The sequence below is a fragment of the Enhydra lutris genome, unplaced genomic scaffold (assembly GCF_002288905.1).
Source record: "Enhydra lutris kenyoni isolate GAN:26980312 unplaced genomic scaffold, ASM228890v2 scaffoldscaffold92, whole genome shotgun sequence".
Taxonomy (NCBI): Eukaryota; Metazoa; Chordata; class Mammalia; order Carnivora; family Mustelidae; genus Enhydra; species Enhydra lutris.
This window is the reverse complement of record NW_019154176.1, coordinates 1,179,375-1,206,716: the sequence shown is the minus strand read 5'-3', so window position 1 is coordinate 1,206,716 and position 27,342 is coordinate 1,179,375. Positions and strand designations below refer to the sequence as shown.

Sequence of the window (27,342 nt, the reverse complement as noted above, 5' to 3'; positions counted from 1 at the left end):
TAAGTAATTACATGGCAAAGAACTGACAAGTTGTCTGGGATTTGCCTTCAACGATTTTGCCCAGGAAAGACAAACCAGTGAAATGCAAGGGGACAAGCAAAGCAAACAGGCAAATGGCCAGTGTCCTGGTCTTGAAAACAGTCTTGAAAACAGCTGAATCTAGCTGAGGGGTTCATGGAGGGGTTCATTGTATTATTCTCTCCATTTCCATGTATACGCAACATCTTTCACAAGAATTTTGTTTCTAATATGATGTTTTTATGGACCACATAAACACTTGTCAAACACCGTCATCCTGGTCGGCATTGGGTTTGCCAGGTCTGGAGGGATGAGTCATGAAGGCATCTCTCTCTCCAGATTATTGGTATTCGTGAAATTTAGGCTTCCCAGGCGGGGGGCTCATGATCCATGATCCAGCTCTTGGCTCCAAGACTGAGAGTCCACTCTGCCTCTGTCCCCACCCCCCCCCCCAGCCATGGCAGCTTGCCTCTAAAGCAAAAGAGAGACCCCTCAAGGGAGACATCACTTACCAGTCGTTCAGACATTGGGGTCTTGTCATCGTCGGGTAGGTGTTGTTCCAGAGCAAGGACAATGCAGTTTGCTATGATGGTGGCTAAAATCATATATTCAAAGGGAGTATGGAGGAATTAAGGAAAATCTTTCTAGCTTGTTTAGGCTCACAGCAAAACTCAGCAGAAGGTAGAGAGATTCCCCATTCTCCCTCTGCCCCCACACATGCAAAACTCCCCCCCCCATTATCAACATCCCCCCCCCAACCAAATGGTGCATTGTTATAATCAATAAACTTACACCAACACAACATTATCACCCAAAGTCCACCGCTTACATCACGGCTCACTCTTGGTATTGAACACTGAGTAATCTGGACAAGTGTATAATGACATGCATACACAACGAGAGTGTCCTGTGAAGTAGCATCATTGCTCTAAAGACCCAGCAGATGACTTTTTAAGGAAAATGTAGATGTTATTCTCCATCTCACCTCCAATATCCACAGAGCAAATATTAATTCAGCACATACTGGGTGCCGGGCCCTGTTCAGGGCACTGGGGACACAGCTTACAGTAAAAGAAACAAAAATCTCTGCCCTCATGGGGAAGAAGTGAGTGTGTGAGACAACCACACATATAGAGCGTTACGAGGTGGTGAATGTTATGCAGAGAAAAAGCAGGAAAGGAGGTTGGGGGTTGCAATTAAAGTAGGGTAGTCGGGGTGCCTGGGTGGCTCAGTTAGGTAAGCATCTAACTCTTGATTTCAGCTTAGGTCATGATCTCAGGGTTGTGAGATCAATCCCCACATCAGGCTCTGAGCGTGGCAGGGAGTCTGCTTGAGATTCTCTCTCTCCCTCTCTCTCTGCTCCTCCCCCTCCTCATGCTCTCTCTCTCTCTCTCTCAAATAATAAATAAGTAAACCCTTTTTTTAGTAAATCTTTTTATAAAATAAGTGCAGTACAGTGTTCCGATCTGACACGCAAAGCACAATCAACAAAAGAAAAAACAGGCAAACCAGACATCACCAAAATTAAAAACTTTTGTACATCAAAGAGCATCATCAAGAAAGTGAAAAGACAACCAACAGAACAAGAGAACATATTTGCAAATCATGTATCTGGTAAGTCTGGCATCCAGAATATATAAGGAACATTTGTCACTCAACGACAAAGGGTAGTCCCAATAAATAATGAGCAAATGGCCAGAGTAGATATAGCTCCAAAGAAGATATTCAAATAGCCAATCAACACATGCAAACATGCTCAACTTCATCAACCATTAGGGAACTGCAAATCAAAACCACAATGAGCTACCACTCCCCATCCACTAGAGTTAAAACAAAACAAAACAAACAAAAAACCCCACAGAGAACAGTAAGCATTGGCAAGGATGTGAGAAATTAGAACTTTTGTGTGTTGCTGGTGGAATGGTGCAGCCTCTGTGGAAAATAGTTTGGTGATTCCTCAAAAAGCCCACAGAATTACCATATGATCCAGCAATGCATATCCTAGGTGTACACCCCAGAGAACTGAGAAGCAGGTACCGAAACACATGTTCATAGCAACACCAGTGCAATAGCCAAAAGGTGGGAGCAGCGTGGATGCACGGATGAACAAAAAGTGGTCTATCCAGACAACGGAACCATCCTTGGCCATAAAAATGAAGTGCTAATACACAGCACAGTGTGGACGAACCTCAGAAACATTGTGCCGAGTGAAAGAAGCCGCACATAAAAGGCCACATACTGTATGATTCTGTGTGTGTAAAATGTCTAGAACGGGCAAATCCACAGAGTCAGAAAGCAGATGGGCGGTTGCCAAGGGCCGGGGGAGGGGGTTGGGAAGTGACTGCTTAATGTTTTGGAACTAGACAGATAATGTACAACAAACACTCTGAATGTACTAAATGCCACTGAATTAGTCACTTAAGAATGGTTAATATTGTTACATGAATTTTACCTCAATAAGTAGAAAATAATATGGTGGTCAGGGTAGGCCTCCGAGAAGCTGACCTTTCAAGATCTGATGGAGGGAAAGGGTAGTCTGTGTGGTTATTTCCAGATGTGGCATTCCCTCTCCCTCCAGGCAGAAACTCCTTCTTGCATCCTGGGAACACTGCTCTGGGCGGACAAGGCCTGGTGACCTGCTGGAGGGTCTCTACTTGGGGAGGGCCTTCCCTGCTCACTTTACATTAGGACCTGATCTGCTGCTCAGCTGGTAAACCAGAATGTCCCCCGTCACCCTGTCAGACCCACAGAGGCCCTGCCCAGTCAATTTGGGTGTAGAGAAGTGGGTGTCAGAAGGGAAAGCCACAGGGTACTGGTCAGTCTGGAGTAGAGCTTCCCCACCTTGGCACTACTGACATCTGGGGAGCAGGTCATTCCCTGCGGTGGGAGTGATGAACAACAGCATCTCCTTCTCTCCAGTTACGACAACCAAAACTTAACGACAATGGAAAGTGACCTCCAGATATTGCCAAGTGTCCCCTAGGAACACCGGGGTCCACTGTTCTGTGGAAGGATCAAAGAGCATGCCTTGGTGAACTTGCCCATGTTAAACCCCTGGCCTCCTCCCAGCTTTCTCCCTTGGAAGCCTAACTTGCCTTGCTCTGTCCTTTGGCCCTAGAGTTAGCTTGGGTCTTTTGGAAGCTCCATAAAACTAAAGGATCTTATAGGCTGGTGGAGTGAGAGTATATACTCACTTTCCAGGTGGGAAAAGAAAGTCTGGAATGGACAACCTTGGGAGTAAGAGTCTAAGTAAACCAGGAAAACCAGGCCTTCTTTGTCACCGGCTTCGGCCTTTGCCTCCAGCTGAAAGCGGCTGAGCCGCGCTTCGTGCACACTCTGAAAAGCAAATCTGACACTCAGGGCAATTTGGGGAGCCAACAAAAGCCGGCCCTGCCGACGAGTGCCTCTGATTGGCTTCCTGCCTCCAAGCTGACAGTCATTAGGAGCACAGAGAACAAAGCTGGGCTATGTTGCACAAATATTCCATTCTGCCTCACCCTGCAGCCCAGAAAATAAGAGACAATATTTGTATACAGAGAAGCAACGCCAAGCCCTTCCCTGGCCTCCCCTTGCCGAGGCTTCTGAAGCCATGATTTGAATCTGATGATTTCACTTCCCTTCCCTGCCAACTAGCTTCTTGCTCACTTCTGTGTGGAGCTGCCGGCTCACTCCTGGGGTGGAGGGGGTGTGTGGCTTCCTGCCCCTAAACAGCTGGGATGTGACTTCCTCTCCATCAGACTTGAGTTGAGTTTCCAGGAAGAGTCCCAGAAGACTGGTAGCAGGCAGCACTTTCAGGGTTGCATTATCAGGATTTCAATTGTCCAGTGTCGCCTGGATTTCAGGCCCAGAGCTCTCCGGATAGAGCGATGAAGCCACAGCATGGGGGAGAACGGAAAGAGGTTGCTCACTCCTACCTTACTGCTTTTTTCTTGTCAAACATGGCAATACTGGCTATCAAATATTAACCCTTCTCCCTCCATGCACACACGGACCCCGCCAATGTCCACAGATCTGCCCCCCCCACCCGCCATGGGAACTGGCGACATTGACCTCATACCCTTGCTACTGAATGGCCACAGAAGAGCATCAGCTGCATCCTTTAGAAATGCAAAGACTTAGTCCCCCCTCCCCCAACACTGACCTGCTGAGTCAGAATCTGCATTTTAGCAAGATCTTCAGGGGATCTGTGTGCACAGTGAAGTTTGCCTTAGATCTATTTCAAGGGTAGGAGGAGACCAGGTAATTGTGGCTTTGAGTCATCTCAAGAGAGGTGGGGGCTCCCCTCTCTCCTCCACATTCTGACCCTAGGAGGAGACTTTGGGAGCCCCAGACCAGTCTTCTGGCTGCACACAGGTAAAGGGGCTGGTAAGAAACCCAAGATCTTGATGAAATAAGAGTAAACTGGCATGAGACAAATATGCAGAAAAGAAAATTCCAGCTGACATGGAAGGAGTCACAGCCTTCCCATGACTCCCATGTCACTCAGAAGAAAAGCCAGTCTTCCTGGCAGCCAGCAAGACCCAGTATGACCCGCCCTCATCACCTCCCTGCTCTCATGACCTCTGTCTCCCTGTGTTGGCTCAGCTGCAGCCACACTGGCCTCCTCCACATTCCCCAAACACGAGGCATGTCCCACACCAGGGCCTTTGTACCTGCTGTTCTCTCTCCTGGAATATTTTTTCCCCACAGACCCACATGGTTCCCTCCCTCACTCCCTTTAGGTCTTTACTCAAAGGTCACATCCTCATAAGACCTTTACCTCTTGCCCAGCTTATTTTTTTCCTCGGCCCCGTCCCTGGTCAAATATATGCTCTATTTTTCTTCTTTATCTTGTTCACTGTTTGTCTTCCCTAATAGACTATAAGCTCCATGCAAGCAGGGATTTTTGTCTACTTTGTTCACTGCTTTGTTCTCTGCACCTAAGAGAGCATCTGTTTTTATAGAAGGTGCTCAATAAACACCTGAATAAGGAAGGAAAGGTGGGTGGGTCCTGGTCTTTGCATTTTCTCTCCCCACTCTGTTGTATGCCAAGTCTTGGTGGGATGTCAAGAACACAGTCAGCTTCTTAAAATATGCATTGAAGTGGTAGGCACATGGACACAGAGATGGGGTACTGTATTCTTGGCATGGGAGGAGATGCCTCACCCCAGGCAGAAGTCAAAGGTAGTCCAGGCAGAGGGAGGTGAGGCTTTCTCAGCCCAACCCTGAGTCGTGCCTGTTCCTCCCAATTTAGAAATCCTGGGTTCTAACTCACAGCTGCGGTGAGCAATGCTTCTGCTAGCTGAGCTGAGCTTTCCTGCTCCCCGATTGGTTCAGGGAGAAAGCACCTGTGTCAGCGGGATCCAGAATAATCAGCCAGCCGAGAGGCCAAGGGGAGGGAGTGCGAGGAGAAGAGATGAAAGGGGAGAAGCATCCCTGATGGGAGGAAAAGCTGGCTCCTGAAATGGCTTGTGGAAGTCAGGATAGAAAACAGCCCTGCAGGCAAACGCAGACACACAAAGCTCCCCGCTTCCAAATTAGATTGATCAGGACCACAGAGGTCCCAGAAAGGGGTTGTGTGTGACACTGGAAATGACCAAGTGATTCTTCCCAGGGAAGAAGGGCTGTACCTGCTAACAGGATCTGCTTTTGGGATCCAGAACATCAAAGAAAATCAATTTGCAAAGTAGGCATGGCTGATGGTTCCAGCCCCTTAGCAAGACCTTGTAGAATGTCTAAGTAATTCATCCTTCTCTTTATGATCTCCCCATCCCTACCTCATTCCCAACTTCCTGTGGTTGTTGTGAAAATCAAATCAGGTTTTTTAACTCATCAAGACCTTTCCTCTAATATAGGGGCTGCCTGATGTTCTGAGGAAACAGATACTTCAGTGAGTCAAGCAAGCAGTTGAACTTGTAGAGCAAAGCCAAACAGACCTTATTTTCATGTGAGTTCCATGCTCATCACAATTACCAGGAAAAGAGCAGGGGGGTACCAGGGTCCTAGATGTATGAGTTTAGGACATATTCTTTGCTTCGCTAAACAAATGCCAGCATTTAACTTGGCAATATGATAAACTATTATGGGCCCATAAACAGGCACAACAACCTAATTACAGCTGTGTTTATCAACTGCTTCATTGGGCAGACACCGTGCTAAGCATTTTACACTCGTTTCAGTTAATTTCTTGCAAAGGTAAGTTGCAAGCTCCATTTTCCAGATAAGGAGATCAAGGCTCAGAGAGGTTAAGAAAATTGCTCATGACCACAGAGGAAATACTGGAAGAGCTATCACTCACCCCAACATCCATGCTTGCAAACCAAAGACCATCCAGCAGCTTACTCTTATTAGAAAGTGGATAGTTTTGTCTTTATTTAAAAATTGGAGTTGGGGTACATCTGGAACCTTAACCGTATGGATGAAACCAAACGGATTAGACCTCAACTGAGTCCCAACTACCACAACTGAATGTAGTCATGATCAACAACCGCAAGCTAATCCATGCCCTCATAAACCCATCCCAAGTGGGCTATGTTAACAAAAATTTTACCTTCCAATACTCCAGAGAGTGTCCAGTTCTCAGACATGGGGTTTGAACTCTCCAATGCATATAACAGCCAAAAGCCAAGCCTACAAAAGAGCTTTCCACCAGCCCATTAGCTAGAGACTCTAGTGGTGACAATTCGACTCAGGGCAACTCTGGGTGCAGCCTGGGAACTTTTCAGTACCATGGCCAGCGGCAAAGCGGAGACACTTAATTTCACACCCATCCAGACATGGCAAGCCTGGGGCAGGGCAAGCAACCCAGAATCAAGTATTAACACACTCTAGACATTTGTAAAGACCTACATTTCACATCTAGGGTAGAGAAAAAAAAAATTCATTATGTCACCAGGAAAATCAAATGAAGAAAAAATTTAAAACCCAACTCCAAATAGATGTGATGTGTCATTTGTTTTTTAATATAATCAAAGAAATTTTCAACACTTTGGTTCTATAGAGAGAAGTCTACCCAGGGCATCTGGATCAAGCTTCTGCTCAGAAAACTGGAAATACTACATGAGAAGTCATAGAGAAGAACAGTTAAAAGGGCTTGGGGGTCAGGCATGGTTCTGATGTTGGCCAAAAGAATTTCCTTTTCTGAGCCTGTTTCCTCATACATAAAATAAAAAAGTCATGCTTACATTGCAGGGCTGTGAATAGAATGAATGGACACCCACAATACATTTAGAACAGGACCTGGGATATAGTGTGCACTCAATACATATGTATTTAATTATTATTTACTCTGGTTCCTCCATTGGATCATAATATTAAGAAAACTTAACATGTTTATATAAAAAAGAAACTTAACATGCTTATAAAAGCAAAAGATGGGGTTCATCTCCTTGTGATCATTCAATCAGTGCTTATATGATTATGTTTATGACAAAGACAGCTACCAGTATTATTAACCTATCCTATGCCTTTTTTGCCATCCAAGTCTCGGTCCCTTCCCTTCACTGGAAGCTTTCAACATGTACTCTCATCACAGCTGACTAAGCCTTCTCTCAAATCTGAAATCATTCCCAAAACAGGAGGCAGTGAAGGTAGGCGATCCACTCCACAAATACCGGGCTCAAAATAAAAGTTGCAAAAATCTCCAGCAGGTATCCCATATAAATGGGATTATACAACATGTGATCTTTTTTGTCTGGCATCTTTCATTCAGCATAATGTTTTGGGGACCATCCATGTAGGGGTGTGTAAACGTACTTTGTTCCTTGTCATGGCTGTGTAGTATTCCATTGTGTGGAATACGTTCCATTTTATGGATGTGTGTGTGGATGTACTTCAATTTATTTATCCACTCACCCACAGATGGCTATCTCGACCTTTTTGGCTATCCAGAATCTGTGACTCGATAGAGACAAAATGCAGAGTCACGTTTGCCAGGAGGTGAGGGGCAGGAGGAAATCAGGAGCAACTGCTTCACGAGGCAGGATTTCCTTTTGGGGGTAGGAAATGTTTTGGAGCTAGATGGAGGTGGTGGTCACCAGATGATGTGAATATTCTAAATGTCACTGAATTGTTCACTTTAAGATGGCTAATTATATTATGTGATATGGAAAATCTCTAAAAAAAAGTTCTTCAATTTCTAAAAAATTGTTGTTGGTTGTGCCTGTTTTCTTTCTCCTTGATTCTCATAGTTCCTATTATATGCTGTTACTCACTGACTTTCCTCTGAGCCATGAACCATGAACAGAAACACCACCCAGGCAGCTCTCAAGATCTTTCTTTTTAAATAACTGCTTTTAGTTATAAAAAGAATACGTTTATTGTATTCTTTTCAGTTTTAAAATTTATATTGTATTATTTAAAAAATGAAAAGCCCTTACCCCAGCTCACAGCCCAGGGATAACCACCATTAGCAGTTTTCTGTCTATTTTTCAGATTTTCCCCTACACATGTTCTTTACCCTGGTTGCTGTATCTTCCTGAGTTACTCTTCCCCTAAATATGGGCAGGGCTCATTCCCTTGCTTCCATCAGGAGAAACTAAAACATTATCTTCCCAGTGAGACCTTCCTGGCTACCAGGTCTAAAGTCTCAGCCCCACCAACACTGCCATCCTCCTCCCTGCTTGCTTTTTGTTAATTATTTTAGCAACCTATCACATCAAACTATGCATTTTAGTTATTTATTTTATTACATTGATCTCTTACTGGAATGTCAGCCCCATCTGGGGCTTATTCTCAGCTGTGTCCCCAGGATTTAGTGCCCAACACATAGCAAGTGCTCGATAAACACCACCAAATGAGTGAAAACAAACCTACGAAATCATATTTTCCTTTTATAAAAATGCCATTGTGTTATGCACTGTTCTGACCTCTGCTGTACCCCTCACAGCACTGGACCCATTTTCCCATATTGACACACTGGATTGCTTTCTTTTAAAAGGCTGTGCAGTATTCTTGTGAATTAATGCATCATCATTTCACATTTTCTCATATGCTTCCAGTTTGTCTCTATTACAAAGCTGTGATGAGTAACCTGCTCACACAATCACATTCCCTGAGACGTTCCCTCTGTCCAGGCAAGTCCTTCTCCCCTTGTGTGGTACTCTCAACCTGTGCAGTGGTCAGTGAAATCTTCCATGTCCTTGGCATCTTCTCTGAGCATTTCATCAACCTCTTAGCTTAAACTGAAACCTGGAAATTCCGTGAGGGCCATCAACTCCAAGGCCAAGGAGATCACTGGCAGCTTCAAATTAGGCCCCGAGAACAAAAGGAAAATCAAGCCCAGGCAGATATCTGCCATGATGGCCCCAAGGAAACCCAGTGAGGCCAAGGAGAAGGGCCCCAGGAAAGCAAGTGAAACAAAGGACCCTCCGAATCTAAGTATGGTGAGATACCCAAGAAGCCAGGAGAGGTGAAGAAGGCCCTCTCTAAACCAGTTGCAGCCAACAAGAAGGCCCCCAAGATAGGGTATAAATAAGCCAAGAAATTCTCCCTCTTCTGACCAGACAAGCCATGAAAGTCTTTCCCAGTCTCACTGGACTCAGCAGGAAGTCCAAAGTTAAAGGAAGTCCCAGCAGCCAAGATACTAAGGCCCATGCGAAAACAAAAGCTGAGAGTCAGACTGGTAGAGCCGGTTACTTTCTATGACCTTCAATTTCCATGGAAAGACCACTGTCTATGCTGGCTCCTTCCTTCTTAATCACTGGAAGAGATCCTTACCTCTTCATCAATGACCCTTATGAACTTCAAGGCACTCCAGCCATGCATGCCTAGGAGCAACACAGGCCATCTCCAAAATACCCTTTCCCAGCATCCTTCTCTTTAGCCGCAACTCTCCTCCTCCCAGCTTACTAGCTCTCCTAAATGCAAACGAACATCCATCCCATGAAACCCTGCCACTCACTGACCCCACCATTTCTCAGCACCCTCTCCTCACTTCATTTCCTTCCTTGTCAACCTTACAAAGGTTGGCTATATATCACTTCCTTGCATTTCCTTTGCTTCTGGAAAGAGCCCATCCCTGGTGAACCCAACCAGTTGCCTTTTTCATGCTTGTACAGAGGTACATTCCTGAATGAGATCAATGATCTGGACTGATGATGTTAAATTCATTATCCTAAATCTCAAAATGGGCATTTGAGAATTCTAGCATCCTAGATGGGAGAAGATACCAGTCAGTGTGTACTGGTGTACTGCTAGGAATGACCCATTTTAGGGAAGTTAATATTCTCGCATTATTAGAAACCCCACCCTTGTCTCCAAATTTCCCTCCAGACACAAATCCATTTCTCTGTTACCCTTCATGAAGAAGTTGACTCCATGTATTGCTTTCACTTCTCCACTTTGATTTCTTTTTCTTCTGCCGGCTCCTCCAGGCTGTCTTCCAGCTCCGTCACTTAACCAAAACTCTCCTAGTGAGGATCACCAAGGACCTCAAGACTGCCAAATCCCAGGACCTTTTCAGGCTCAGATTTCTTGGCTACAGCTTCTTTTTATCTTTTCTACTACCTTCTTGTCTCTCTTTCTTGCTCCTTTCTTACTCAATCTCTCAACATTGGTCTTCTCTGGGGCTCAATCCTAGGTAATCTTCTATTCTCTACCCATATCCACTGCCTAAAGGCCTCATGTATTGGGATGTGTTTTGCCACTCTCCTGATGCCCTTCCCCCAACATATCCACTCATCATTCTGCTTGGTGTCCTGGGAGAGATAAGGCTGGTTCTTGTCTCATCTTCTACCTTCTGGGAAGTTTTGTTCAATGGGAAGTGCCAGCAGGAGATTGGAGGGAAGAAGGAAGACTTGGGGTATTTCTTTATCCCATATGCTTCCCGCTACAGGTTCTGGTGATGGCTGTGTCTTGTTGTGCCTTCTGACAGGCACTTCTGACCTCATAGAAGTGTTTACTTTCATTCCCTAGGGCTGCCATGGTGAATTACCACAAACTGGGTGGTTGAAAGAACAGAAATCTCATCTTTCACAGTTACACAGGCCAGAACCCCATAATTAAGGTATAAGAGCCCCCTCTGAAGGCTCTAGGGTAGGATCCCTCCCCTCCTCTTTCAGCTACTGGAGGCCCTGGGTGTTCTCCAGTTTGTGGTCACATCACTCCATCCTCTGTCTCTGTCTTCACATGACCTTTTCTTGTGTCTCTCCCCTTCTCTTCCCTCCTAGGAACACTTGCCATAGAAATAGCTCACCATTACATTCCCAGCGTCCCTTCCAGTGCCAGGCACCTAGCAGGATCCCAATCAATGTCTGTTGAACAAGCAAATGAATCCACGTCTGTTTTATTTCTCTTTACCTCTCAACAGCAATTCTTTCTGCACCTTCCACCCTGTTTTCCAGCTCTCTCCACTGTTGCACTGCCAAGCCAAGTCAAACAGACTTTCCAGAAAGTCCCAAGCCCCCGATGCAGCTCCTTCACATGTTCCCTGGACACATCCCCAAATATTTGGGTCTATCTGGCCCTTTCTTCTGCTGGCCCCACCATCTGTGAAGATTCTCCTTGAAGCTTTATCTTTAAAAAAATAAAGCAACATATTCTGTGCCTCCAAAAGAAGCTTTTACTTTTGCAAACTCTATTGATTTAATCCTAGAGGCTGCTGGCAGCAGTCCTAGGAGTTTAATCAATACGACAACACCCAGCACAGCCGGGACATCAGGGAGCCTTGGCCAAGACCTTCTGCTTGGGTCTTCACTGACCCTGACTGAATCTCTTGCAACTGCAAGATTTACAGTAGGGCATGGGACATTTGCAATTGCTCCAGGATCCTGCTTAGGTGAGCGGAAGAAAATGTCTTCAAGCTCAAGGCACTTCAGAACTATTTGTTAATTTGCACTACGGTTGATTCCATGGGGGCGGGGAGTGGGAAGAAAGCAAGAAATCAAAGAGAACAGAGAAACACTGCAGGTTCTAGAACCCGGGTATAAAGAGCAGGAGTAGAACTGGCAAAGAGAAGGTGGGGAAAAGGAAGAAGAAGAGTGCAAAAATTCAAACTTGGATTAAGTTAAAACAGGAATTCCGTCACCCCTCAGCAGATACTAAGTGATCAGGGAAGGAGAGAGAGAAGGTCATAAGAAGAAGAAGGTTGAGGGTAACCAAATCAGTGCCCAGGGCCTTAGAAACCATTCATCTGCTTGAAGGAAAAGTCAAACCATTCCTTTCACTAACTTTTTTCAAGATTGAAAAACAGGGAAAGGAATCAGAGGCCCCATAGAAAGCAAGCAAAGGGGAATACTTGTTGGCTAGTTTAAATGCACGTTGTGGTGCCAGGATAGCTCAGGCAGTAAAGCAACTGACTCTTAATTTCAGCTCAGGTCATGATCTCAGGGTCATAGGACTGAGGCCTGAGTTAAGCTCTGTGCTGGGTATGAAGCCTGCTTAAGATTCTCTCTCTCCTTCTCCCTCTGTCCCTCCCTGCTCCCTCTCTAAAAAAAAAAATTAAAATAAAAAAAATTAAATGCATGTTGAGTATACATAACTCTCACAAGAACACTGTGCTTCGACATTAGTCCCAGAGCCCAGATGATGAGGTATTCTAGCCCCAGTATTCTACATCCTGCTGTAGTCAAACATCTCCCAAATCTCAGCGGCTGAAAGCACCATGGGACTATTTTCTTGTTCATGCTATGTGCCCACTGCCGGTGGGATGGGGACTCTGTTCTATGCTGCCCCCTCTCCAGTGCCTAGTTTGAGGGAGGCTCCATCTCTATGCATGCATGATGGTGGAGGCAGCAAAAGGAAACACAGTGAAACATACACTGATTCTTCAAGCTTCTGTCCAGAAGCGACACGAGTCACTCGTCCTCACATTTCATTGGCCAAAGCAAGTTATAGAGCCATGCCTGACTTCAAAGAGGTAGGAGAAAGAACACTCTACTGTGAACCCAGAGAAGAACTAGAATTATTAGCTGAGGAAGGTGAAGGATTTCCACTCAGGTAGACAAAATGACCTGCCCAAAGTCGAGCAACATCAAAGGTGGCAGACGTGGGATCAGAGGTCAGGACTACAAGGCCCCACGCTCTTTAGATCCTATGGTCTTGCCCATGACAGAAGCTGAGAATAAGACTTACGGAGGCAGTGGGGAGAGCAGCGGAGAAAAACAAGAGCTGATCAGTGGATAAGTGGAGGCAGGAGGGAGAAGGAGTAAGGAAAAATAATCCACCAGCTGAGGGAGAGCTAAAAGGAGCCAGAAAGTGAACACCAGAGCCTAAGTAGAGATGTCTCATCTTTAGAAACTACAACACATCACAAACATCAGGAGAGGGGTGGAGGAGTTTCATACTATTTTCAGAGAGGTCAACAGTAACAGAGAATGGAGAGGAGATTTATCTGAAGCCACATAGGGAAATGGGGGCACAACCATGAAGGGAACCTGAATGCTTCTTGCTTTGCTCCCCAAAGCTGCCATCTTGGCTCAGGTCGAAGGTCTGACAAATGCTGGTTGGTGTTACAGCGGCCCCAAAAAGCCAAGGCCAGGGCTTGCCAGGACTCCCATCAGATGCACTGTCCCTCCCTGGACATGTTCCTGCACAGTTCTGGGAAACCTGGACCAGAGCTTGATGGTGTTCCAGAACGGATGGCTTGGCCCTTCTGACTACTCCTCGCCCACCCCAACCCCAGGGCTGAACTGGAAATAGGACAGATTCTGACTGCAACACTGCCAGCCAGTACTCAGGAATTCCAAATAGATGGGTAGCCCACTTAGTTTTAGAGCAAGGCTTCTGGAAAGAACTTGCCGTTGCTGCCAATGAGTCATGGCCATTTCAGTTATGAGCACCCACTATGTGTCACCCAAGTGCCATTTGCACATTAACTCACTAAGCCTTCACCGCCTATCTGTCCAGAAATCCTACTGGTCAACCTTCAGATTATATCCAGAATTGGTGGTTGCCAAGAACTGGAAGGAGGGAGGGGGAGTGACTACTACCCGGTATAACATTTCTTTCTGGGGGATGAAATGTGAGTCTAAGTAGAGCTGATGGGGGCATGCGATCTAAGCCACCTCCCCATAGTGCTAGCCAGATTTTATGACAATTTGTCACTCTATGACATCACATGACATCGTTTGACAATGACTTGTCAGCCCCACTGTATTCACAATGGACAGGGAGCTCCATGGGTTTAGAGACCTCATGATGGTTTTCTTTCCATCCCATGTTTGCAGATTTATGGATGAATGAGAACCCAAGAACCCCTTTGTCCATGAGGCTGCTCCTGAGCTACTCCCCAGACAAATCCTCATCTCTCTGTCCTTGGAAACTAAAGAACTAAGCTCCTCCCTTGAGCTGTTTTATAGATTTTTTTTCCTTTTTTCCTTTCATTCTTTATTTTATTTATTTATTTTTTTGTCCTCGTTTCTTCACTCTGGAAGCAGACAGTTCTGGTCGGAATGCCACCTGCATCCCTGTAACACACACACATCATTATATGTTGTGACAAGTGCTATGAGGAACGATGGAAGAAACCAGGGAGGGGGGAATGGGTCAGGAAAGGCACTGAAGATGCACTATTTCATGCAAAACCCAAGGGATATTTAAGGGTTCACCAAGTGAAGAGTTAGGGGAAGGTCCAAGAATTTCACAGCAGCTTTATTAGCAATGGCCAAAATGAGAATGAACCCAAACACCCATCAACAGGTAACTGGATAAGCCAAGTGTGGGCTTTTCCATACCACTGAATGCTAATCAGCAGTAAAAATGAATGAAGATATATGGCACACTCATTCAACACATTTATGTGTAGGTGTTGTTCTAGAGGAGAAGAGGGAAGAGCCACAATGTACCTGGGGAAGGAGGATGCAGGCAGAGGGAAAAGCCCATGTGGAGACCCTGAGATAAGACTGTGCCTGGTGTGTTTGGGTCAGAGAAAAGAGGCCGGGATAGCAGGGAGGGTGAGGGGACACTGTGAGGAGAGGAGCTCAGAGATCCTCATGGGTTTCCCCAAGGCACAGAAAATCAGCCATGGACAAGGAGAGTGGTAAGTTCCAGAGCTCAGAAATAAGGGAGGGATGGTGCGCCTGTGGCTCAGTCAGCTAAGTGTCCAACTCTTGATTTTGGCTCAGGTCATGATCTCAGGGTTGTGAGATCGAATCCTGTGCTGGGCTACACATTGAGCATGGAGCCTGCTTACAATTCTCTCTCCCTCTCTGTCCACATCACCCTCACTCACTCTCACCCTTTCTCTCTCTCTAAAATAATAATAAACAGATTTTTAAAAGATTTTATTTATTTATTTGAGAGGGAGAAAATGAGCAAGAGCATAAGCGGTTGGGGGGAGGGGAAGAGGGAGAAGGAGAAGCAGACTCCCTGCTGAGCAGGGAGCCCGACGTGGGGCTCAATCCCAGGACCCTGGGAACATGACCTGAGCTGAAGGTAGATGCTTAACTGACTGAGCCATGTAGGCACCCAATAATAAACAAATTTAAAAATAACTAAATGGGATGCCTGGGTGGCTCAGTGGGTTAAAGCCTCTGCCTTTGGCTCAGGCCATGATCTCAGGGTCCTGGGATAGAGTCCCGAGTTGGGCTCTCCACTTAGCAGGGAGCCTGCTTCCCTTCCTCTCTCCTGCCTGCCTCTCTGCCTACTTGTGATCTCTGTCTGTCAAATAAATAAATAAAATCTTTTTAAAAAATGACTAAAGGAATAAGGGAGGGGGAGAGGATGGAGAGAGGCCTGAGCTTAGAAAATCTGCCACCCTCACTCCCCATGTCTTATCAGACAAATAAGCCTAGTATTAGAACAGCCCAGCGGTCTGACATGCTTTGCTGAAAGACAGGAGGAGCAAAGGAGGGAAAGAAAAGCTGGTTTTGTAAGAAAATAATATAAACAGAGAAATACGGAAAAATCACTGATACATAATAACACATACTAGATTAGACCCTGGCAAACTATGGCCTGTGGCATGTTTTTAAAATAAAATTTTATTGGAAAACAGCCACACCTGTTCATTTACTTATTGTCCATAGGTGCCTTTGTTACAACAGCAGAACTGAGCGGCCCCAATAGAGATCTGTGCCCCACAAAGCTTCAGATCTTTAATATTTAGCTCTTTGCCGAATAAGTTTGCTGGCCCCTGTACTATAACAAAAAGACAGAACTACATATTACTACATTAAGTCTTTATAGCATATATTAACATACAACTCTATAACATAAGATAATAAAATCACTAATATAACAACTACATTGAGTGCTTATTCTATGTGGGGCAGTGGACTAAGCTTTTTTGCCTCCATTATTGCATTAAATCTGTTCAACAGCTCACTGAATTAGGACATTATCATTATGTTTCTTACCGATTAAGAACAGACCCTGGAGCCAAACAGCCTGGGTTCAAATCCCACCTCTGTCATTCGTGGAGTGTGAGACCCCAGAAGAGTTACTAAACCATTCTCTGTCCTGGTTTTCTCGTCACCTGATATGACGACAATGCCGCCTACCCCTCAAGGCATTGAGAGGACAAACTTATTTGATGCAAGTGAGGCCCTTGGCATATCGTCCAGAACTTTCGAACAGAGGCACTGGGAGGTGAAGTCACTTGCCTGTGTGGCCAAGCCCAAGTGGTTGAGCTGGGATGTGAACCCATGCAGCCATCACTACCGGAAGCAGGGATGCGGCAGAAGTGGGAAGGTGATGAAAACCAGGAACCAAGAGCTCATGAGAGCAAAGGAAGCAGAGCACACGGCCCTAAGGGACATGGGTCTATCTGCCACACTCCTCAATGCAGGGCGGGGTGGTTTGAAGGTTGGGGCCTGGTAGGTTGGCTGCCAGAAACAATGAGCGTGCTCTTCCGCTCTCCGTGGAGGGGAGGACAGGTCAGTTAAACTTAAATGGAGGAAGGCAGGCCAGTGACAGCCCTAGCATCACAAGGGTTTAAAGAAGTGGGCAAGGCTGGGAGGGGACAGGCCATTGTTACAGCCACTGGGCTGATCCTGGAGGGGGCTGGATACCGGGAACACTGCTAACACAGCCAGGCTGGATTGGGACAGGGTGGACAAGAGCCATTGTTAGCATGTCCAGACTACAATTTCATTTGTGCACCTACTTCTGGCTGCCAAGACAGGCTCCAAAGAGAGGGAGGGCAGGAAGCAACTCCTCCAATTGCTTCCTGCCCGTAGGACCTGAGTCCACCTTCCTGGGCTCAAGCTGAGGGCCCCTTCCTAGGCTTCACCTCCCACAACACGGTCACTTGCTTCAGGCAGGAAGCTTCCTTTGCTGCCCCATTCAGGCACTTCCCTCCACCCCAGCCTCAGGTTAACCTGAGGACCTTGCTAGAGGTATAGACTGCCCACTAAGACCCCAACTACCAGCTCTCTAAGCAGAGGGCCCCACACTCAAGCCTGGCATAGAAAGGAACTCCTTTCAAAGATTAAAAGATTTCCACACAGAGTGAGAAAAGAATGAGGGAGAGAAAAGAAAATGATCTAGGAGGGCACATAGCACCCAGTAATCACTACCACACTAATAACAACAATAATAAAACAACAAAGTAGACTTTTGACACCCAGGAACTAGATTTCTCTTTGTGAAAAAGACAATGTGATGCGTTCACTAAGCCTCGTCCTCCTAGATGCACACATGGACTAAATGTCCCAGTGTTCCGCAGTTAAGTGGGCTTCAGGTGCTGGCTGTCTTTAGCTACCCAGAATCCACCATCCCTCTTCTTTCTGCTATGCCTGGGGAGGCTGACCTGCGCAGATGGCCTCATTGAACTCCCTACCTTCTGGCTTCCAGTTGGGTTTGGACAATGGGGAGCCATGGCAGGAGATGCGGGGAGTGCATGAAGCCAGGGGATTCTGCCAATTTTCTGAGGTTGCAGCTTGAGTCAGACAGCTTTTGTGCTCGCTCTCTCTCTCTCATCCTATCTCCCACCCTCTTTCCTCTCTGTTTTAATGTCCCACATCGCTCTCCCTTTTAAAAAATTCATTCATTCATTCATTTGAGGGTGGGGAGAGGTGTAGAGGGAAAGAGAATCTCAAGAAGACTCCGTGCTGAGTGCAGTGTCCCTAGGCGGCATGATTTCCTGACTCTTAGATCAGGACCTGAGCTGAAACCAAGAGTCGGATGCTTAGCCAACTGCCCCACCCAGGCATCCCTGCCCACATCTCTTAATTCAATTCATGAAGAGCATCTTCTGTTTCCTACCGATACACCATGGGATGAATTTCTAGCCAACAGAATGCTGGCAGAAAGAGGAAGAGAGGTTCACTACTTCTGCTCCAACCCTTAACATACATGGATATACCTTTTTTTTTTTAAGATTTTATTTATTTATTTGACAGAGAGAGAGATCACAAGTAGGCAGAGAGGCAGGCGGGGGTGGGGGGAAGCAGGCTCCCGGCCAAGCAAAGAGCCCGGTACGGGGCTTGATCCCAGGATCCTGAGATCATGACCTGAGCTGAAGGCAGAGGCTTAACCCACTGAGCCACCCAGGCACCTCTGGATATACCTTTAAAGAGATGACTCCTACCCAATCCCTGAGGTTGGCTCCACCCCGAATACCAGCACATCATGTGACTCAAATCTAAGCCAATCAGAGCATCCCTTTCCCACCTCCCAATTCCCCGAAGAGATTGGTTCAGGCATGAGCACCTGACCCCAGCACAGACAATCAAAAGCAATAAGTCATTTGCTAAGAATGCTGGTAAAAATGGCTGAGAAAGAGAATTAATTTGGATATTTTGGGAGGACTAAACCGTTGGAACTGCAGTCATGTCCTGGCCAAAGGGAGAATGGAGCCAGCTTTAGAAAGCAGGGCCCGGAAACCAAGGCCTAATGATGTCATCTGATCCCTGGATCCAGACATGCTGGACACCGTCACTCCCTGGACTCTTCCGTCTCTGATCTATTAAATTCTTTTCTTGTTGCTTAAGCCCCTTTGACTTTTCTGCCCCTGGCAACAGAAAGGCACTAATGGATTTAGTAGGTAAACGTGATGAGTCCTCACTGTGTGTCAGGTCTAAAGTTCAGACCAGGTATTTTATTTTCATTCTCCCTTTACTGTCCAGGAAACTGAGGTCTTGTAAATTACTCAGGTGCACCCAAGAGGAAGTGGTCTGCAAGCACGTGCATGGGGAGCTGGTGTGTGACCTCCTATTAACCGGATGGGGCCTGAAAGTCAAGGACTGGATTCCAATCTCCAAACCAACATCTTTTGTATGATCTCTGGGGTGCCATTTAACTTCCCCTCATTCTATAATAAAACAGACTAAAATCCTTGTCTCTCTCCACCACGCACCTCCTAGGGTGGGTTGGGGGGTGAAATATGAAGCAATAACTAAAGGCATTTTGAAGGAAAGACTATCAAAACTCATGGTTGTCATTGTTATTAATAAATGGCCATTGCTGAATTGCTTCCAGAAAACCCTGGGGGCCAGGGGCTGTCCAGCTACTCTCTTGGCTAGAATTCCAAAGACCATCTGTGGCAAATACGTCCTCCAGAGCACATACCCTTGGCATGAGCACAAACTGCTTTTCTCACCCAGAAAACTCAACCAGAAAAGGAACAGAGATAGAGAGAGAGGAGAGGAAGGGGGAAAAGATCACACCAGCTCAAAACAACTTTCAATCCGAGCCATGATTTCTATCTCCACAGCCACCATCCCATTCCAAGCCACATGGCCTCTTCCTTGAAGGACTACAGCCATTTCCTCACTGGTCTCCTGGCTTTTTGTTCTCACTTGGGGCCCAATCCATTCTCCACACAGTAGCCAGTGGGGCCATTCACAGACACAATTGCATTATATTGCTGCTTCAGTGGCCAGATGGTGCCTTTAGGATAGATACCACCTTCCTAAACTAAACATCTGCCCCAGGACCTTTCACATGCTGCTTCCTCTGGTCAGAACATCTTTCGTATTACTCCTGCCCTGACTCTAGCAGAGTTGCACTAAGTACTCAGTTTATCACACTTCCCTGGGTGGGGCAGAGGGTGGTTTTACATGCTCCTCACAGAGCAAGCTCAAGTGGTCGCTTCTTACAGGGCTTATAGCATTTGTGACTGTAAACTAAGTAGCTACAACTATTTATCTGTCATCCTTGCTGAACTGTAACCTCCATGAGAGCACTGTCCACATCTGTTGTGTTTATTGCTGTAAACCAGTGCCTAGTACATAGTCAGTACTCAAAAAGTATTTGTGGCTTGACCCGCTGAGTAGAAAAACAGATCAGACCAAAGGAAGTAGGAGTTAAAGAGTCAGAGAGGTTGTCTCATAGATCATGAGGCAAGTCACTGAAATAAATGGTGCTGGGACAACTCTTATGGACATTGGAGCTCTACTGCATACTATACGCAAAAATTAATTCCAAGTTGATTGAAGATAGAAGGTGAGAAAAACTATAAAACTTTTAGAAATAGCATACAACATCTCCATAACCTCAGGGTAGGGATGGTTTTCTTATATAACATATAAAACCCATAAAATGTAAAGAAAAAGATTTCTAAGTTCAACCACATTAAAATTAAGAATCACTATTGTCAAAAGACATTGTAAAAAAGGATCAAAAGGCAAGCCAAGAGAAGATACTGCATAGCCCATAATGATGAACGACCTATTTCCAGAATAGACAGGGGTCATCTACAGATCAATACCGGAAAAAAAAAAAATCAACCCAATAAAAAAAGTGGACACGGTATGTAGGGTGCTTCATGAAAGAAGGAACTTGAATGTCCAATAAACAGAGTAAAATGCGTTCAGCCATTTTGTAATCGGGGAGCACTGGCAAATCACAACCAGAAATCACACATCTACTAGAAGGGCTGAAGTTAAAGTCTGACAATAGCAAGTGTTGGTTAGGATGTGGAACAACTTGAACATTCACTCACTCCCAGCATGAGTGTAAATTAGTACAAACACTTCGCAACACAGTTTCATATATTTAGTCAAATCAAAGATGCACTAATTTTAATATCCAGAAATTTTGCACCAAGGCCTCTATCCTCAAGAGACTGCTGCACCCATGCAGCAAAATCCATAAACAACAAGCAATGTGGCTCCTGACGGTGCCCAAAAGGAAAACAAACTCACATGTTCATCATCAGTGAACAAATATGACCACGAAGGAGCCACAGAGACCGCAATAAGGATGAATTTTACAAATATAATTGCCGACCAATGAAGCAAAACACAAAACCATTCATATCACCAAAGATTATTTATACTAAGTTCAAAACCACAGAACGTTTAACTACATTGCTTAGGGATGCACACCTAGGTGGTGAAACCACAAAGAAAAGCAAGCTAATGGTTCCCATACAGTCTTCACCAGTGCTTTGTGAGCCAGAATGGGCCTATGCGAGAATCTGAGGGGTCAGTGGCTCTGGCTCTTGACCCATGCAAAATGGACATTCGCTTCATGACTGGTCTTTAAAATGTCCATCTATATTCCTGTATTCTTCCCCAGGTTCGGTCTCTCTCTCTCAGGCACGCGCGCGCACACACACACACACACACACACGCACACACACTCTCTCACTTACTCAGCCAAAGACTGACGAGACGCAATAAGGCACGTACACCAAGGGATGGTTTATGAAGAGAAAGGGAAAGGGGACAAAGAACCCAGAGAGAAAATGAAAAGATAAGAGGGACACAGGAAATGAAAAAGGATGAAGACCCGGCAAGAAAGCAAGAGTCAGGAAATGAGAAATGGAGAGACAGAGGGAGGAAAAGATTGTCAAGGGTAATGGGGAGGGGAAGAGATACAAGACACAATATTCTACCTCTTGTTTCTTTCTTGGCTTTTACTGGATTTCCCATTCCTCTGCCTCCCCATCGGCTTCCTCAGTGTCTGTCCCCCTCACCCCACCCCAGCACCATCCTCCGTGGCCTCCCTACACTTCAGTCTCTGCTTCTCAGATCCCTCCCCCCAACCCATCCTGTCCCTGTTTTCCTTTCCCCTCATTTCTTTCTCCCTCCTTTTCCTCCTCCACCACCCCTGCACCCCCCCGACACATGCCCTTTGAACATTCATTTGTCAAGTGGTTGCTCTGTGCCAGACACAGTGCTAAAGACAGAGGGAGGCCACAGCTGGGGGACAAGGAATGGTGGGGCTCAGACAGGGACCTGGGGGCCACCTGCAACTCTCTCTCCCTCATTAACTTCACTATCAAACACTCCTGGCGTCACAAGTTGTAGGTCTTCTTTATGAAATATTTAACTAGGAGAAATCCAGCTGGGAGGAAACCTCTCATTTGTGGCGGCGCCAGGAGAGCAGAACATGGGCCTGCTGCTGGCATTCACCTGGGATGATGGCAGGCCCAGGGTGCCCAAGGGGGCCACAGGTGGGGGCCAGGAAGACTCTGACACCAAGAGAGCTCACAGTTTCCCTTGGATGCCAGGTTGAAGGGGGACAGAGGGGGAACTACCCAAACTCCAAAACCAGAATAGGTCAATCCAAGAGAAAGGACCAGAGGAGCCATAGCCAAGGGTGGGGCAGAGGGGTAGGGGAAGGCAGGGGATGGGGAGTAGCCTAATAAGGACTGGAATTTCCTTTTGGGATGATGAAAATGTCTTGGAACAAGACAGAGATGATGGCCACACAACTCTGTGAACGTGCTAAATATCACTGAGCTGTGTGCTTCAGAATGGTTAGTGGTTAATTTTATGTTAGGTGAATTTTAACTCAATTTTTAAAAACCATTAAAAAAGAGTCTCATTTCCTGCACTCCAGCTGTTAGCTCTAAGGCTGCTGACCTCAATTTTAAGAAATTAACACATTTATGTAGGGAGCACTCACTATGCGCATCCCAGGCCCCCTGCTCAGCGCTTTGAACTCACAGGACCAAATGAGGGAGGGAGATGCCAGCATGTCCTGGAACTTGGGGATCAGAGAGGGTAAGTGGCTTGCCCGAAGTCACACAGCTCCAACTCCAATCTACCTGCCTTCCAAGAGTTCTTAACCACCTGATGGGCTCTCTGCCAATCCTAGCTGAACTTTAGAACGACCCGGGGATTTTTAAGATCACCAGGTCCAGGGGCAGCCCTGGACCAATCTCACTAGCACCTGTGGGGTGGGGCTCAGGGCATCAGCATTTCTAAAACTTCTAGGTGATTCCAAGTCTAGCCAACCTGAGGATCTCCTTGAAATGCAGATTGGGACTGAACAGATAGAGGGGTAAGGGTAGGGACTGAGATTTTGTATTTCTAACAAGCTCCCAGGAGATGCGGCTCTTGCATGTTCTAAACAGCATATCCTATATTCCACAGCAATGGAATTTTCTAGATCTGTGTCATTTGGTATGGTAGCCACCAGCCACATGTGGCAATCTGGCACCTGAAATGTGGCTCTTAAAACTGAAGGCCTGACTTTTGCTTTTTGTTTAATTTAAATTAATTTTAAGGCAATATAGCCACACCTGGCTACTGGCTACTCTACTGGGCAGCACGGGTCTATACAATCTCCAAGGAAAGAAAAAATGGGATCTCAAATGGTTAGGAAGAAAATGGTGCCTTAAAACCTTCCTAAATAACCTAGAGACAAAAATAACCTGGAGTGTGATCCCCTTGCCTGCATCTTTAAGAATGAGAAACACTCTTCCAAGAAAGGAAGAAATGAGAGAATCTCTTGGGTCTTCTCCATCTCTCCTTCTCCAGCATTGCCCACCAGCTCAGGGCCCCTCACCCGTCCCCTTCACCTGCCTTCCCTTGGGTCTCTCCATCCAACCCCTTTCACTCCCTAGACAAAGCCACCTATGAAACAGACCTCTAGGCTCACCCCACCAGCTTCTCACCTTCCCTGCTCCAGAATCATGCCCACCCCCGTCTTGGGTATCCTCCTGTCTTGGCTCAGCGCCAGCACTCTCTGCCCTCACCGTCCTGCTCTATCTCCTATCCCTACTTTACTGTTGTACCATAGCATTTACTACACTCAAACAGTGTCCTTTACCTGGTCCTTGGTCTGTCTTCCCAGCTAGAATGTCAGCCACATCAGGGCGGCCGCCTATGTCTGTCTGTGTCTGTCTGTGTCAGTGCCCAGACCAATGAGGGAATAAAGAGCTTCTGCCACTTGCTAAAGCATGTACTCTGTGCCAAGCATGATTTTTGACATTCACCATCGATTTCATCCTTCTGGCCTCCCTAGGACTTAAGTATTATTTTACTCACAGACATTGTACAGATGAAAAAACTGAGGATCTCTGAAGTTAGGTAGCATCCCAAAGGCCACAGCCCTGACAGAGGGAAACCACCCAGTTCTGGGTGATCTCAAACCCTATCCCTTAACTACTCCCTTGTGCCAGCTCTTGCCCACGGGCACTCCACCTTCTCTGGAGCATGAATGCCTTCCCAGACACAACCTGAGCTTTTGCCCCTCTGGGACTTTGTCCCCTGCTGTGCTGATACCTGTCCAGTGAGGTTTCCCCACTCACTAGATGTGTTACCTTGGCAAGCGACTTTGGCTCTCTGAACCTCAGTGTGCTCATCTGTAAAATGAGGCCAAAAATAAACCCACTGAACTCTTGGGGCAGGTATAAAGATTAAGTCAGCCAAAGTAGTCTTCACACAGCCTGAGAGTCATAAGCTCTCCAGAAAGAGGAGCTATTAACCATTGTCCAAAAGGCCCAGGGTTCCCACATCCTCCCAGAATATGGTACTTCTTTGCCAGGGCTCCAGTGAAATCCAGGACATGAATGAGCAGAGGAGGGAGGAGAGGACCCACTCATCATGAATGTGGAGAATGGTCCAGTTGCTTCTCATCAAGTTTTGGGGCGAATGAAGGATCCTGTTTGGTCATTTAGAAGAGCCATAGCTGGCACAAAAGCTTGAACAGCTTGCTCTAAATCACACAGTGGCCACTGCGCCCTGAGACCCCAACAGGGGTCCACAGAAACACAAACTATTGCATTGATGAGGGGAAACGCTAACGCCTAGCCCCTTGAACAACAGCGCAACCAAACTTATTGTCCGCTGGGTGCCAAGCACTGTTCTAGGTGCTGCTTGAGCCTACGACAACCCCGCGAGGTAGACACTGATGTTATATGCATCTCGCAGACGAGGAAGAGGATACCCAGCAGGTTAGGCAACTCACCCAGGATGATGAAACTATAAAGAAATATCGAGATTCGAACCCAGGCAGACTGGCTCTACAGCCCTCCCTCTTAACCACCGCGCTGGGCTGCCTCAGACCCAACAGAGAGCCACAGAACCCCTGAGGGTAGACATACGATGCATTTCCCCAGAAGATACCTGCAGAATATCTCTAGAGAAGACAGAGCAAAGACATGACCAGGGACATCATGAAGGAAATGCAGATGGCCCACGCAGACCCAGAAAATGTTCTACTTCTTCAGTTCCTGAAAGTGCACATTGCACCCCAAGGGGAATCCCACTTTTCGCTTATGTCTCTGGTAGAGATGAAAATCAAGGGCAAGCCAGTTGGTTCACGGAACCAAGGAAAGGGGACCTCCAGGTCTGAAAGAACATGGACTTCCTGCTCCTTGCCATTTAGCCCCAAAGCCTGACATATGACTCAGTGCTGCCATTTCCAGGACTCTGACCTAAGGAAATAGTCGTATCTTGTCACCTTCCTGACCTCATCTGCCCCTTCTCGCCTGCCACATAGTAGGTGCTCAATAAACATTTATAAGTAAATGAATTCACTGTGAATGAATGAATGCACTCCTCTCTCCACTCCCATCTCTAAGCTAACCTGCCCCGGGCACTGTCTCTGGCTCCCGCACAAGGCCAGCCTGGGATGCTGGGACTAAGGGAATAGAGAACCATGGTCTACACCAACAGCACCCACCACACCAGGAGCCCAGAGAAGTGAGACACGATTTAAAAACTGGGCAACAGAAGGAGAAGGAAAGAGAAGGAAAGGCCGCAGCAGCTTTCATTCCAACATTTTCCAACTCCGGCTGAGATTTCCTTCTATATACTCATCTATATTTACATCAACGAATCTGTCGGTAGCAAGCCTGTTGCTGATCGTGTGAGATCTAAAGTTCACAGAAAGCTGGCTTAGACACCCAGCTAGGAAGAGAAACTGTAAATTCAATTTAAGTCACCCAAAATCCACCCACTCCCCTCCAGGAAATCTGTGATATCTTTTACATCAGGATCTCTCAATCTCGACTCTACTGACACCTTGGGCTGGATGATTCTTTCCTGGGGCGGGGTGGGGGGGAACAGATGGGGGTGTCCTGTGCATTTTAGGACACTCAGCAGCAGCCCTGGCTTCTGCCCACTACATGCCAGTAGCACCTTGCCCTCCACGGTCACGACAACCAGAAACATCTCCAGACATTGCCAAAAGTCCCTTGGCAGGAGAAAGCACCCCCAGTTCGAAAGCACTCTTTCCATGCAGCCCAGGAAAAACTCCAAACCAAACAGCAGTTCTTTCCCTGCCCCTCCCCATCAACTTCCTGAACTTTGAGTCACCTGGTCTCAAAATCTCTTTTACAGATTCAAAGACAGTGCAGGTGACAGTTTTCAAACTTCAGCACCTGATCTAAAGCAGAATTTTATTCCGAAAATAATCAGAGCCATGGACAAAGAGGCACCAAGATGTTCGCTGCACTGTTGTTTATAAGGAAAACAAACATACAACTGAAGGTGGTTTCATGAAGTAGGATACATCCATAAAACGGAGACTGTCAGATATTAACAGCAGTCTTTTCTGGGGTTGCTGCCAACCCATACAGCACCACTGCGTGAATTTAAATAAGACACCCCTTTTTCAAGTTGTTAGGTCCATCTGTCAGAAAGTTGTCATAATATCTTCATTTTTCTAGAACAAGACACTAAGCTTTCATCAGCTGGGAAATTGAAATAATAAATGTACAGCTCCATGATGTCTATGAGATACGATACCCTTGTGCAATGTACAGCCTGTGCAACGGTACATGGAAGCTCTAATGCTTTCCAAGGATATCTAGTGGCATGGAAATGTGTTCACAAAAGCTTATAAAAAGGGACAGAATGAAATACATTAAAACATCTCCAGAGATTCCCTCTAGATAAGAGAGTATACATATATTCAATATTCTTTGTACTTCAGATGTCCAATAAATGAAGAGGACAGACCTCTTGGAGGATGCAAACCTTGCATTGAGACCTAAGTAAAGGGGAGTCAACCCCGGGGAGACAGGTGGAGAGAACCGCCAGCACAAACGCCTTTGCCTTCCGATGCAAATGAGCTGGGTGTGGGCAAAAATGGCCAGTGGAGCTGAGACAGAGCTGAACTGGCAGAGAATAGAAGAGATGAGACAAAGAGAAGACAGTGACTAGATCGTGTGGGGCTTTATAGGACAGTGATGCATCTGTAGTCTGTAATCTGTAATCTCTGGTCAGTGAGTAGGAATGGAGGGCATTTATCCAATCTGCCACTATCCACTGATGGGGTAAA

The 27,342-nt window shown here is 46.3% G+C and overlaps 1 protein-coding gene across 3 annotated transcripts in view; it reads right to left on the bottom strand.

Annotated features, from left to right (window-relative positions):
- The window catches only part of LOC111162543 (calcium voltage-gated channel subunit alpha1 A), a 213,317-nt gene that overhangs the window by 175,632 nt on the left and 10,343 nt on the right, over positions 1 to 27,342 (bottom strand). For all 3 annotated transcript variants that reach the window (XM_022527035.1, XM_022527034.1, XM_022527033.1), the window contains exon 2: positions 531 to 636. In XM_022527035.1, coding sequence (XP_022382743.1) covers positions 531 to 636 — 106 coding nt within the window. The remainder of the gene's footprint in view (positions 1 to 530; positions 637 to 27,342) is intronic.